Source organism: Anolis carolinensis, chromosome 6 (assembly GCF_035594765.1).
Source record: "Anolis carolinensis isolate JA03-04 chromosome 6, rAnoCar3.1.pri, whole genome shotgun sequence".
Classification (NCBI taxonomy): domain Eukaryota; kingdom Metazoa; phylum Chordata; class Lepidosauria; order Squamata; family Dactyloidae; genus Anolis; species Anolis carolinensis.
In genome coordinates, this window is record NC_085846.1 from 100,762,872 (window position 1) to 100,776,603 (window position 13,732).

Below are 13,732 nucleotides of genomic sequence, written 5' to 3' on the forward strand. Positions count from 1 at the left end.
CATTTAAAAAAACAAAAACAAAATATGGTAAAAATAAAAAGGTTTGGACCTGATGTATATTCCAGTGATTCAAGAACAGCATCTTCTTTTGCGCCAGAGAAACGTTTAAGCAGCTCTATTTCATTTTTCACAGCAGCTGGGGTTAACCTCACTTCCCTGAAAATATAATAAATTATTTACTGTCTAGCAACTAAAAATATATTTGTACGGTTAACTGGAAATAAACAATATTTATTTCTTCTCTTTAACCATATCCTAGAGAGAGAGAGAAACCTCTGGAAATTGTCTTCAATATGTGTCTGAATTGGCTCCAATTCAGAGGCCGTAATCCAAAGCCATTGCTTTTGCATTCCTTGGTATTCTGATGTTTTGAATGGTGTATATATTTACATCTGCAAAGTTCCCACATTCTGGTCTTCTTGATACTCCTGTGATGCCTTAGGATGAAAGTCTACATATTTTTACATCATATTTATAGAAAACTCAAAATTACTTGCTCTCATTTTGATCAAATATTAAATTAGCTGCTGTAAAAGGAAACCTCTATTTCCTAAAAAGCCAAGTATAATGTTTCCCTCTTTGAGATCTTCTGGATCTAACAAAATGAGATAGAATATTTCAAACACAGTTCTGAAATATACTTACTGAGAAATCTGTTTTAAAGAGCTGTTGAGCAGCTGCATATCCAGTTGCTGAAGGAGTAGGGAAATCTTCATTTTCATTTCATTATCAGATGCCTCATCTTTTTTCACTTTGTCTAATAAACGAAGCATGGACAGGTCCTCTCCTTCAATCGTCCCATACCCAGGGCCAAGAATATTCACAATGGGATCTCTATTGGCTATAAGTAATTCATATTTGGGTAAAGAAATTCAGATGAACACCATGCTTAATCATAAAATAACTGTTCATGAACTGTGAGGTCATATTATTTTAATTATCACTAAGGATTATCCAATTTTAACATAGTGGTTCTGACTCCCAGCCAAAATAAACTGCTTCCACTGAGAGATTGCCCTCATGTTAAGTCCTTTTCCCATAAGTCGACAGACAACCTAAAGGAACATATACATTACATGAGTTCTTGCTAAATGAAAAACTGGGGATAGCAGAACCAAATTCTACCTTTAAGGTTATTGTTAATGCATGAGCATGAGAAAATATGGCCTGGAGCTGCAGTTGATGAAGCAGATGCAGTCTATGAAAGCTTATGCCATAAATCTTTCTCTAAGTTAGTTTCCAAGGTACTCTAGAATCCCCTTGCATGGCATGGTGTGTGAGGGTGGGAATCTGCCTCCCAGTACAATTCTGGAGATTAGTGGTATGTAGCCAAAGAAAGGCCAGAATACCTTCAAGGCAGGCCTGTGCTTCTTTCAGCTTCTTCTCTGCGGCCACACGCAGCAAACGAGAGAGCTGCCCAAATGTGCGAACGCTGATAGTTGATCCTTTAACCAAGAGCAGTGGCTGCCCATCTTTGTCTCTTTCTTGAGACTGAACCATTTTTTCACTGGAAGAAGAAAATAAGACCTTAATAGGCAAGAATTCCTAGTAACTGGAAAAAATTTTTGAATAGACTACAGCTATGAAAATACTGTTGAAAGTCATCCCTAATAAAGCACAGAATTCAAACATTTTGCCAGGAGATCTAAATTGCGATATATTCGAATAATAGAAAAAGGGGGCAGCAAAAGGATTAAAATCTTCACACAAACCTAGGAAGGTGGGGTGAGGGATTGAAATTAAATAGCATGTTTTCTTCACCTTCCCATCTATAAGAACACAATCTTGGAAGCAAAGCTAGAATCTTGCTGCAAAAATAATGTAGCATTTAGAAAAAGAAAAACCCAATGTTAAGATGGGGAAAGAGGCAGCAGAAGCTCTGTGGAGAGCAAGTCAACCAGTAAAAGTTGTCTGTTCCCATCTTGGTAGTTTCTCAGGAGTAGAACAGAATGTTTCTTTTTATCATGGGAGTGAATGGGATTTATTTACTTACCTGAGAAAATGAAGAAGGAATGCATTTGGGAATAGCATTTGAGTAGAAGGCTGAACTAGCACCTTCCCCTTAATTTACTCCTGTCTTTTAGGCCCTAGCTGCCCTAGTTCTGTAAATTTCAACTTATTTATGTAACCCCACTGGTATCTATATAATTTGACTAGTTCTGTTCTGGATTCCATTCCTTTGCATGGAATTTTACCCAACTAAATGAAGTTTAGTAATAAAATAAAATAAAAGTGTGCTTATTTTGACGGGTTTGGGTAAGAAAATAAAATAAAAGTGTGCTTACTTTGCCAGTTTGATTTTCATAGAATCATAGAATAGTAGAGTTGGAAGAGACCTCATGGGCCATCTAGTCCAACCCCCCGCTAAGAAGCAGGAAATCGCATTCAAAGCACCCCTGACAGATGGCCATCCAGCCTCTGCTTAAAAGCTTCCAAAGAAGGAGCCTCCACCTTTCCAAAGGTAATGCCAGAGCAGTGGTTCTCAACCTGGAGCCCCGAGGTGTTTGTGGCCTACAACTCCCAGAAATCCCAGCCAGTTTACCAGCTGTTATGATTTCTGGGAGTTGTAGGCCAAAAACATCTGGGGACCCCAGGTTGAGAACTATTGTGCTAGAGGGTCAAGCAAAACAAAGCTGAATTTCCTGTTGCAATAATGGGACAGCTAAAGCACAAATGATTAAAAATCCAATCTAACTAATGAAAGCCAATCAGAACGAGCCACTCTTGACTACTGTTATGGACTGCAGTGTTATGGGTAGGCAAAACCTGGGGGTTGCTGACATCGGCAAAATAATCCAGCTGCAATTCAGGATATTCTGCCCCAGATTCATCCTCTTAACACCACACCTACTCGTGATATACCACCCTGAGATTGTATTAATAGTCACACATTTGCCCTGTCCACATTCATATCAGCACAGCTTTTTTTCACAGCAGCTGTCAACATTGCTGTACCAGACTTACTATGGACACTCTCTCTCTGAGCTATAGATCTATTTTCATCATGAATATTGGAAAAGAGAGAAAAAGAAAGAAAATTTCAAGAAGTAGAGAGGAGGAATTTCCTTCTTCCTTTCCTTGGCTCCAGGAAACCAGTTTCTTGACCACCACCATCCCCACCATTCATGGAGAAGAAAACCAGCTTCCGCTGGACACCCATTGATCCTGTGTTGTGCCTTCCCCCCCTTGTTTATCTTCCCACTGCCTTCCTGGTCAAGCACCTTCCCAGCAGACCCCACATCTGAAGCCACTTGCTCTGAGGATAGAATGAGGTGCCCAGCAATGTGATCAATAGTGAGGTGGCAGCCCAATTGACCCCCTTACCATTGATCATATGGCTATGATTCACAGATGCTTAATTCTGGCTGCAGGGCAAGTGGCTTCTGCAGCAGGAATAGATTGGCAAGGAAGGCAGAGGGAGGAGCCTCAAGCAGAAACCTTTTTGTCCCCAATGATTAGGGCCCTAACCTCATGTCTCAGCTCAGGTGAAGAGCAGGTGGCAGACTCTTTGTCATTAATAAGTTAACAAATGAGATCTACTAATGTTAAGCATACATGTACACACTGGCAAGTAGGACCCACAGTTTAAGGAGCAGTGATGTAAGTAACCCCTTCATCACTAAAGTAAACAACAAAATAAGGGAGACGGGTTGCTTTCTGTAATAAGCCAGACCTTTCCAGGATTTACTGAAATCTGATAAAATGTGCCAAATTTTCTTATGGATTTCAAATCAACTGCTTCATACTGAAAATGTTTTTCACTGAAATAATGAAAGCCCTGTGTAATTCATAGGGTAGCCATAAGCCAACAGGTGACGTTAAGGCACATACAAACATAGCACATTTTGATCTGTTAGGCATCACTTTTCTCATGTAAATTATACATACAGGCAGAATACTTCACATTATATTATATGTCTATTTTTGGCCTTGAGGTTGAAAATAATGAGAGCAAATTGCAATGAGACTTAAGAAAACTGATTATTGTAACAGCCCAGTGTGTTTCTGATTTGAAATCCTTTGTTAGCAGCACCTATAAAAACAATATGTAAGCATTAATTCATAAATTGAGACTTTAAATCCTGTGTTACTAAAATAAGACATGACGATCGTCTGTAATTTTTACATAATATAATTCTGCAGATTATGTTGCTATAATTTTAGGCTTTTGTTTCTGAATTACTATTTTGACAAATGTTACTATCTACCCTAACATATGTATTGTTTACACTATAAAGGGATAAATTCATAACCGAAATACACTTATTTTTGTCCTTTCGCTACCCTACTTTTTTGTTCTCCTAACAATGAATACCAAAAAAAAGACACACAAATCACTTCAATTAGTGGACTGATTTTGCCTTTGCAATGTGTCAGACCTGAAAAAGCTATCATCCCTCTCTCTCTCTCTCTCTCTCTCTCTCTCTATATATATATATATATATATATATATATGCACACACACACTACATACATATATACATACATACATACAGGATAGATGGATCAATTCAATTCAATCACAACTAAAGCAAAGCCATTGAAATGAATAGGATCTATTAGTCACAACTAAATCAAGTTGCACTTATTTCAGTGGTCTAAATTCAGTTGTTAATCCCAACCAAAAAAGACAATTCAATCATAGAATCATAGATTCATAGACTTGGAAGAGACCTTGTGGGCCATCCAGTCCAACCCCCTGCCAAGAAGCAGGAAAATCGCATTCAAAGCACCCCCAATAGATGGCCATCCAGCCTCTGTTGGATGACACCTGTGTCCACTTTCCAAGTTACTAACATTCAATGGATCTTAGCCTAAAAGAAGCATGAAATTTTAAAATGCCATTTAAGAGTAACCAAGAACAAGCATCAGAATGGGGAAACTTCATGTTTCATTAATGCAGGTTTTAGAAATTCTTGTTCTACCTCAATCTTACCTGACTTCATAGCCAGACTCAAATACTGACAGCTCTAGCTTTGTCTGCCATTGAAGTGGCTCCTTAAAGACAAAGGCAGCTTCTTGGGGATGTTTGCTGCTAAAGCTTTCTGTAAACTTTATGATTTCATTCAAAAGAGATTCATTCAGTGGTGTGATTTCAAGTCTGCCAGTTCCAGAACCAGCAGCAGTCCACTGAGCTGCTCTTGTCAGTGCTACTCCCATGGTAAGGCTTCATCCGAGGGTTGTAATCCTGAGGAATGGAGGGGAGGAAAACAACAAAAATCACAACCCCAAGCAGAGTATATTACATGAGTATAGGTCACAAATTCATAGCTATTGGTTGTATTAATATTACGTGAAATATTGCACAAGAAAAAAATATAAAACATAAAGTACATGATGTATACTTTCTATGAACTTGTGGGTGGGCCTTTTCCTGCGGAATGATCCGTCCTGTGGAATGATCTCCCTTTTGCAATGTATCAGATACTACTAAGGCTCTGGTGTTTATTAAAAAATGATGTTTTTCCTCCCGACTGTGAACAGTTTGCAGTTCTCTAACATGTTTATTTTTTGGGCTATTTTATTTGAGTGCTTTGTTTTTGTTTTTTGTCTTTTGTAGCATTATTAATCCATTTGGATTGTTGCACAACTGAGAAGCAAAAGGGTTGTTTTTTTTTAAAGGAAAATCATATATTAAATAGGAAACAAACACAGTGAACTTGCCACCCAGTTCAAATCTATCTGCCTGACCATTAGACATATGCTTATAATGAAATGAAAGGATGCTGGACTTGGTTAAATGGGGGCCCTTCCACACAGCCATATAACCCAGAATATGAAGGCAGAAAATCCCACAATATCTGCTTTGAACTGGAATATCTGAGTCCGCAATGCCATATATTCCAGTTCAAAGCAGATAATGTGCTATATTATTCAGCTGTGTGGAAGGGCCCTTGATGTAGATTTTTCCGGAGAAGGGATTCACAATCTATAGTAATAGTAGCTATGCCGTCACATCCAGGCACCTTTTTAACCTTTAGGATGTGCTTCTTCCTTTGCTTCTTCCTTTGCGGGGGCCTTACTTAGAAGCTCTGGAAATCCCAGTAACCAAAGGTACTTCAAGTAGAACAATCCAACAAAATTTTATTTTCACAAAGTCCTTGGCAGACTTGGCACATGTAATTAAAGTTGCAAATAAAAACAGTCCACTTATAAAACCTTGCAGATGTTCCTTGCTTGCTTTTCCCCTTTAGGTTGCTGGATTCACTTCCACCAAAGGCAAAGAGGTCCTAAGATCCTCTTCACCCTAGCTCTGAGCTGCTATTAAAAGATCTATAACTATCTGAGCCCAAAGCTAGTTTTTGAGGCAAAGTTGGTAGGGCTTCCTCCAGTGGCAAAGAAATCCGAAGATGTTCTCTGCCCCAGTGCCAAAGCTATTAGAAAGAACAGGTCTTTCCCCTATCTATGCTTGGCACTGGTTTTAAAGGCAGGTCAGTTGTTTGTACTTACGATGGCCTTTTCAGAGTTGGCCTGGCTTGGCCACGCAAGCACATCTATGATGTTTCTCCCTTAGTCTAGAAGGCAGAATAGGCTTCTCAAAATGCAGCCTTCTATCCCCAGGAAAAGGGGCGGTCTCCAGAACAAATAGATACATTTGCAGGCTGCAAGCAGCAAAGACTTGCAAACAAGTGAAACTATCAGACTGCTGCAGAATCTGCAGCAACCCTGGAGCAAATGCAAACAGATGCTGTTCCTATAACTATAAAAAATTCAAACCAAACCTCTGGGGGACGGAACAGTAGCAGTAGCACCAGTTGCAACTGATGTTGTTATAGCATAATAACTAGCATTTGGGTTTGCATTTATTAATGCTATTTATTAGAATTACTCATTGTCAGCTTTACGATTTTATGAATGGTCCCATCAGAAAATGCATACACACACACACACAGTGAAGCCCCCAGTGGTGCAGCGTGTTAAATCGCTGAGCTGTTGAATTTTATTTATTTATTTATTTATTTACAGCATTTATATTCCACCCTTCTCACCCCGAAGGGGACTCACATTACACATATAGGCAAACATTCAATGCCTTTTAACATAGAACAAAGACAAGACAAACATAGGCTCCGAGCGGGCCTCGAACTCATGACCTCCTGGTCAGAGTGATTCATTGCAGTGATTCATTGCAGCTGCTCTCCAGCCTGCGCCACAGCCCAAGCCCAATTTTGAGCAAGAATAGCAGTAGAAATGAGATATGATAATTATACGACTCACTGATTTACCCCACTTGGACTTGAAATGTGCCTGAATGTATATTTATATGTATAACTATGTAGGTTTTTTAATGTAAGCTCTTAACTGTAATGTAATTTTTAATCTAAATGGATTTTAAAATGTGAAATAAATTGTTTTGATGTATATGCTCATATTGTAAGCCGCCCTGAGTCCCCTGAGGGGTGAGAAGGGCGGGGTAGAAATGATGTAATAAAACAAATAAATAAATAAATAATTTGCGGAACAAAAGGTCACAGGCTCGAATCCCGGGAGTGGGGTGAGCTCCTGCTGTTAGCCCCAGCTTCTGCCAACCTAGCAGTTCGAAAACATGCCAATGTGAGTAGATAAATAGGTACCGCTTCGGCGGGAAGGTAACAGCTCTCCATGCAGTCATGCCGGCCACATGACCTTGGAGGTGTCTACGGACAACGCCGGCTCTTCGGCTTAGAAATGGAAATGAGCACCAACACACAGAGTTGGACATGACTGGGGAAAACCTTTACCTTTACCTATCTATAGGTAACAACACACTCATATACTTCTATTGGAAAAAAGTACTTTACAGTTGTGGGAGTTGAAGTCCAAAACACCTGGAGGGCCCAAGTTTGCCCAAGCCTGTTGTCTAGAATCCCAAAAGCACTTGGCTTGGAAAGTATGGGAATGGACACACACCCCTCCCCAAAAGTAACTTTTCCAGCCTCTGCTCCCCAAGAGTCACTTACTTAGGCGGGCTAAGAGTTCAGCTGAGCCCTCTCAGCCTGTTTGGTTCTGGGCAGAAAGGGAGAGGACTCGGGTAAGGCCCTTATTGCGGTCCAGCAATGTTGTGGGCGCAGGCGCGGGGTGGTTGCCATGGAGACCTTAACTGTCAACAACGCCGGAGGCTGGAAGGGAAGCAGCGTAGGCCTCACGGGCAGAAAACAAAACACACCTTCAAGGATGGAATTAATCGACGTCGCTTGACGGTTGGGAGTCCTGGGAGATATAGTTTGCTGAAAGTTTATAGATTTGAAATGCGAGTGCCCAAGACTTTAGACTAAATGTGCATCCCAGTCACTAAGGCAGGCATGGGCAAACTTGGGCCTTCCAGGTGTTTTGGACTTCAACTCCCACCATTCCTAACAGCCTCAGGCCCCTTCCTTTTCCCTCTCAGCCGCTTAAGCCTGAGGCTGTTAGGAATGGTGGGAGTTGAAGTCCAAAACACCTGGAGGGCCCAAGTTTGCCCATGCCTGCACTAAGGTTCAGTATGCATGCCATGTTCAGTATGCATGCCAAGTTTAGTCAAGATCTGTTTTTGGGGCTCTCTGAATGCGGGGTGAACTATAACTCCCAAAATCAAAGGTCAATCCCTTTTCAAACTCTGTCAGTATTTTCTGTTGGTCATTTGTGGGGAGGATGTGTCTGTATGCCGAGCTTAATTGCTGCTGAGGTTTGGGGAGTTGAGGGAGGATGATGGGATTTGTAGTTCACCCACATCCAGAGCCCACTGCGAATCCCACTGAAGATTGATCTAGGCCAGTGTTTCCCAACCTGGAGGTCAGAACCCCTGGGGTGTTCGTGAGGGGGGTGTCAAAGGGGTTGCTAAATACTGTTAGAAAACATTACAACTCCCAAATGTCAAGGTCTATTTTCCCCAAACTTCACCAATGTTCACATTTGGACTTCACAAGGGGGCTTCAGAAACACATATTTCTGATGGTCTTAGGTGATCCCTTTGGCAGAAAAGGCTGAAGATCTCTCCGCCTGTCCTTTGGCCCAATTCTATCGTTGGTGGGGTTCAAGGGGCTCTTTGATTGTAGGTGAACTGTAAATCCCAACAACCACATCTCCCAAATATCAAATTCTATTTTCCCCAAACTCCACCAATGTTCACATTTGGGCATGTTGAGTATTTGTGACAAGCTTGGTCCAGATACATCATTGTTTGAGTCCACAGTGCTCTCTGGATGTAGGTGAACTACAACTTCAACGCTCAAGGTCAATGCTCACCAGACTCTTCCAGTATTTTCTGTTAGTCATGGGAGTTCTGTGTGCCAGGTTTGGTTCAATTCCATCGTTGGTGGAGTTCAGAATGCTCTTTGATGGTAGGTGAACTACAAATCCCAGCAACTACAACTCCCAAATGACAAAATCAATCCCCCCCAACCCCACCAGCATTCAAATCTGGGCGTATCGGGTATGTGTGCCAAATTTGGTCCAGTGAATGAAAATACATCCTACATATCATATATTTACATTACAATTAATAACAGTAGCAAAATTATAGTTGTGAAGTAGCGACGAAAATAATTTTATGGGTGGGGGTCACCACAACATGAGGAACTGTATTAAGGGGCCGCAGCATTAGGAAGGTTGAGAACCACTGATCTAGACCAAACTTAGCTCGCATACCCATCATGACCAAATTTAAGTATTGCTGGGGTTTTGGGGGAAGGGATGTTGACCTGTGATGATGGGAGTTGCAGTTCACCCACATCCAGAGGAGCTCTGCCCTTTATTTCACCTGTCAGCTTTAAGTCTTGTGGCACTGCAAAGTCTGTTTAGTTTTATTTGACATTGAGCTCCTCGATCATCATCTAAAGTCTGCAAAAATGTTTTATGATGCAGCCCCATAGGCCACATAGTCTGTCCAGAGCATGCCAAAAGTGATATCATATCCCTTCTGGCCAAGGTTTTGGTCAAATATCAACTGATTTCTTGTGCTTTCTTGTGCTTTTGGGCAGCTCTGGAGAGTTGGAGATGTAAACTACCTCCCATGTTACTACTTTGTGGTCATTTTGGTTGGTTTTCATGAGCCTCCCTATCTTTCTACATTTTCAATACACCATTTTTGAAATATAACTCAGTGCTACCTTAAGGAGGTTGAATCTGAATCTGAAGAGCTAAGCAATTAATATTCATTAATTTCAAAATTACTCAGATAAAACGAGAGCCCTGTTTTTTAAAAATTGCCTTTTCCTCTGAAGTGCTGCCTGCATAAGATCCACTCGCAACTGTTTGATCGTAATGCCTCAAGAGCTGCATGCCAATTGTATAATGCTACAAATTAATGAAAGCGAATTAATGAAAATATATTGGAAGGTATAGCATTCCACATCTTTATAAGCCCTATTCATCAAGATTCATTTAGGGCATGTGGGAATAACATGGCCTTAGATCTTTTCAATGCATTCTCCTCTTTCCCCCCAAAAAATTCTCCAATATATTAACAGGACCACCAAATATGTTTAAAAGGGTCTCTCTTGTCCCATGTCCTTTCCAAGATTCCCCATTATAGTTCCAGAACTACATTGAATCGGTACAGATGTTACATGCCACCTGTTTAAAATATTATAAATTTGACATCCCTGAGAAAAACACTTCAACATTTTTTGAGGACATACCTGCCTAATTGTCTGTACTTATTGTCGTCTCTAAATCTGTCTTTCAGTTCAATTTCCTATTCCTTTTTAAAAAAATGTAGGCAGCAAAACACATTTTCACAATTCCGTAATCAAAACCTTGGCAGCCCCCAACTCAGCCCTAGACAAGTTTTTATTAACCTCATTTAGAAAATATGTAGGGACATTACATATACTGGAAGAATGAAACCCAATGTGTTCAATTAAGCCTTTGATTTAATTTATACTGCTTCACATGTATTATATAAACTTGATTGATAGCTTCTCAAAACGTTTTCTGATCTGCATCTTCCATTCCTTTAAGAGGCTTAAGTGATCCCAGACACCAGCAGAGATTTTGCCCTTTTTTCATACTTTGAGTATATTGACAAGATGAGTATGTAACATTTTTCCTTACTAGTTTGTAGTCCCCATAGTAACCTATGGATGCGAGAGCTGGACCATAAGGAAGGCTGAGCGAAGGAAGATAGACGCTTTTGAACTCTGGTGCTGGAGGAAAATCCTGAGAGTGCCTTGGACCGCAAGAAGATCCAGCCAGTCCATCCTCCAGGAAATAATGCCCAGCTGCTCACTGGAGGGAAGGATATTAGAGGCAAAGCTGAAGTATTTTAGCCACATCATGAGGAGACAGGAAAGCTTGGAAAAGATCACGATGCTGGGGAAAATGGAAGGAAAAAGGAAGAGAGGCCGTCCAAGGGCAAGATGGATGGGCGGTATCCTTGAAGTGACTGGCTTGACCTTGAAGGAACTGGGGGCGGTGACGGCCGACAGGAAGCTCTGGCGTGGACTGGTCCATGAGGTCACAAAGAGTCGGAGACAACTAAATGACTGAACAGCAGCAGTTTCCATTCACAGAAATATTGTACATTTATTCTTTGTTAGTTCCTTTGAAAGCATTTCAGTGCTTGTTGGGATTATTTATTTGCTTGTTTGTTTACAGTACTTATATTCCATCCTTCTCACCCCAAAGGGGACTCAGGGTGGATTACAATGCGCATATACATGGCAAACATTCAATTCCATTATTAGACACACAACACACATACAGACAGACATTAGAGGTAATTCAACATTTTTCCAACTTCCGGTTTCAGGAGGTTATGCTCGATTCCGGCCACAGGGGAAGCTGTCACTTCATCCACTATGACGCTGAGTCCTTTTTGATTATAGTATTTCTTCCTTGCTCTTTGCTCACCTGCAGTTTTTATGGTATCGTAAATTAAATTAACCTCCCTGCATTAACCAGTCCCTAATTTGTCTACTTACATCTGCAACTGTTTTCGAACTGCTTAGGTGGACAGTAAGCTAGGTTATTAAACGGTCGGGTGCTCAATCCGACGCAGGCTTTGAACTCATGACCTTTTGGTCAGCACTGATCTATTGCTTCTGGCTATTGACCAGCTGCACCACAGCCTGGCCCTACTTACTGTTAATAATAATAATAATGATAATAATAAATGAAATCCAGCATATCTATCTTGTTTGCTGTGTCATACTTTTATAATAATAATAATAATCTTTATTTATATTCCACTCTATCTCACTGAGGGGACTCAGAGTGGATTATATATATGGCAAACATTCAATGCCGTTATACAGTTGATAAAGACATACAGTACATAAACATAGGCAGGCTTCCCTCCTTTTCCATCTCTGTCATCTAGATGGTGTGCTCAACCTGGCCATGGGAAAGTGCTGTTGTTCCATTCTTCCATGCCGAGGAGCTTGTCCATGGACGCTTTCCTGATCAAACTGCAGGCATGTTTTTCAGGGGTGGCTTTTACCTTCCCGCCAAAGCAATATCTATTTATCTACTTACGTTGCTGTTTTTGAACTGCTAGGTAGGCAGAAGCTAGGCTGTTGGCAAGAGCTTACCCCTTCCACGGCTTGAACTGCCAACCTTCCAGTTGGCAAGATCTTCTGTCGCTGGTGGTTTAACCTGCTGTGCTAGCCGTGGCCCTACATTACACAGTTATAGCACAATTATTCCAGTTTAAATGAGATGGATCTATCTTACGGGATCCAGGAATCTGTCATTTAGGAAGGGATATTTAGAGTTCTCTGCTGGAGAGCTCTACTTGTCACACCAAACCACAAACGCTAGGATTCCATAGGCTGTTGCCATTGCAATAAAACCAGAATCATAGTGCTATAACCATATAGTGTGGAAGGGCCCACAGTGTTCCATTCCAATATAAACTAATATTTGCCCTTTCATTTTTACTTTGAATTTGTATATATATTGACTCATTCAGACTCACATACACAAACAGGCAACAACAAAATTGTAGTCTTGTCTCCTTTTATTGTACATGAACTCATTTATTTGCTTGGTTTTCGTGACAGTACCCCAAAGCCTGTTGATGATCAAATCCCATTATACACAATGATGTAGTAAAATGGTGTCCCATATATAAAATGGTAAAATCAAGGTATTATTATTATTATTATTATTATTATTATTATTATTATTATTATTATTATTTGTATCCTGCTTTATCTCTCTAACAAAGAGACTCAAACCTGATCACAATAAAACCGATAGGATTTTAAAAAATATTTTTAAGCCATGGATACAGAATTCATAAATGTGAAAGACACATTGTATTACCTTTTGACAAGACTTCAAAACAATCAATAATAAATGTTCTGATATATTATTTGAAGCACAGACAATAACCTCAATATCACATGAATGTCTATTGTACCCAGGCAGCCGTTTCTTGTTGGTTTTCTTGTCCTTCAGAAATAAGTTGCAAGTACAAAAAGCTAGATGCCATTAAACCAGTCAGTCTCTAATGGGCTCCAGCAATTTTTTCCAAGGGCACAAGTGTTGAGTGAAATCCATTTTATTATCCACTATACTCAGAAGATGACGCGGTTATTGGCATTTGGTTTGCCTGTATATAGGGCACAGCTGAATTCGTAGGAATGTTGGACTTCTGTTATTAAAAAAGTGAATAGAAGGCAAGCCTTTTTTCTTGCTAGGCAGGTTATATATAGCTATCAATTAGCAGCATGAAGTTTAAGCAAACAGTTTCTTGTTGGCTTGTAATCTGTCTTTGAGTAAAGTTGTACTTGGAGACATTTAACTCAGAACCATAGGCTGGCTTTGA

At 40.3% G+C, this 13,732-nt stretch overlaps 1 protein-coding gene and 1 long non-coding RNA gene across 4 annotated transcripts in view; one reads left to right on the forward strand and one right to left on the reverse strand.

The window, feature by feature from the left end:
* The window catches only part of odad2 (outer dynein arm docking complex subunit 2), a 93,415-nt gene extending 85,329 nt beyond the window's left edge, over positions 1 to 8,086 (reverse strand). For 2 of the 3 annotated variants that reach the window (XM_008112387.3, XM_062957607.1), the window contains exons 1-5: positions 7,941 to 8,086; positions 4,937 to 5,188; positions 1,350 to 1,507; positions 646 to 841; positions 50 to 156 (exon numbers count right to left, since the gene is read on the reverse strand). In XM_008112387.3, coding sequence (XP_008110594.1) covers positions 50 to 156; positions 646 to 841; positions 1,350 to 1,507; positions 4,937 to 5,160 — 685 coding nt within the window. In that variant the 5' untranslated portion in view covers positions 5,161 to 5,188; positions 7,941 to 8,086. The remainder of the gene's footprint in view (positions 1 to 49; positions 157 to 645; positions 842 to 1,349; positions 1,508 to 4,936; positions 5,189 to 7,940) is intronic. The other variant, XM_008112388.3, reaches the window with a different exon arrangement.
* LOC134292498 (uncharacterized) lies at positions 8,071 to 13,415 on the forward strand. Its single transcript, XR_009999738.1, has 2 exons — positions 8,071 to 8,180; positions 11,033 to 13,415. It is a non-coding gene; the product is annotated as an uncharacterized LOC134292498 (long non-coding RNA).
* The last annotated feature ends 317 nt before the right edge of the window (positions 13,416 to 13,732 follow it).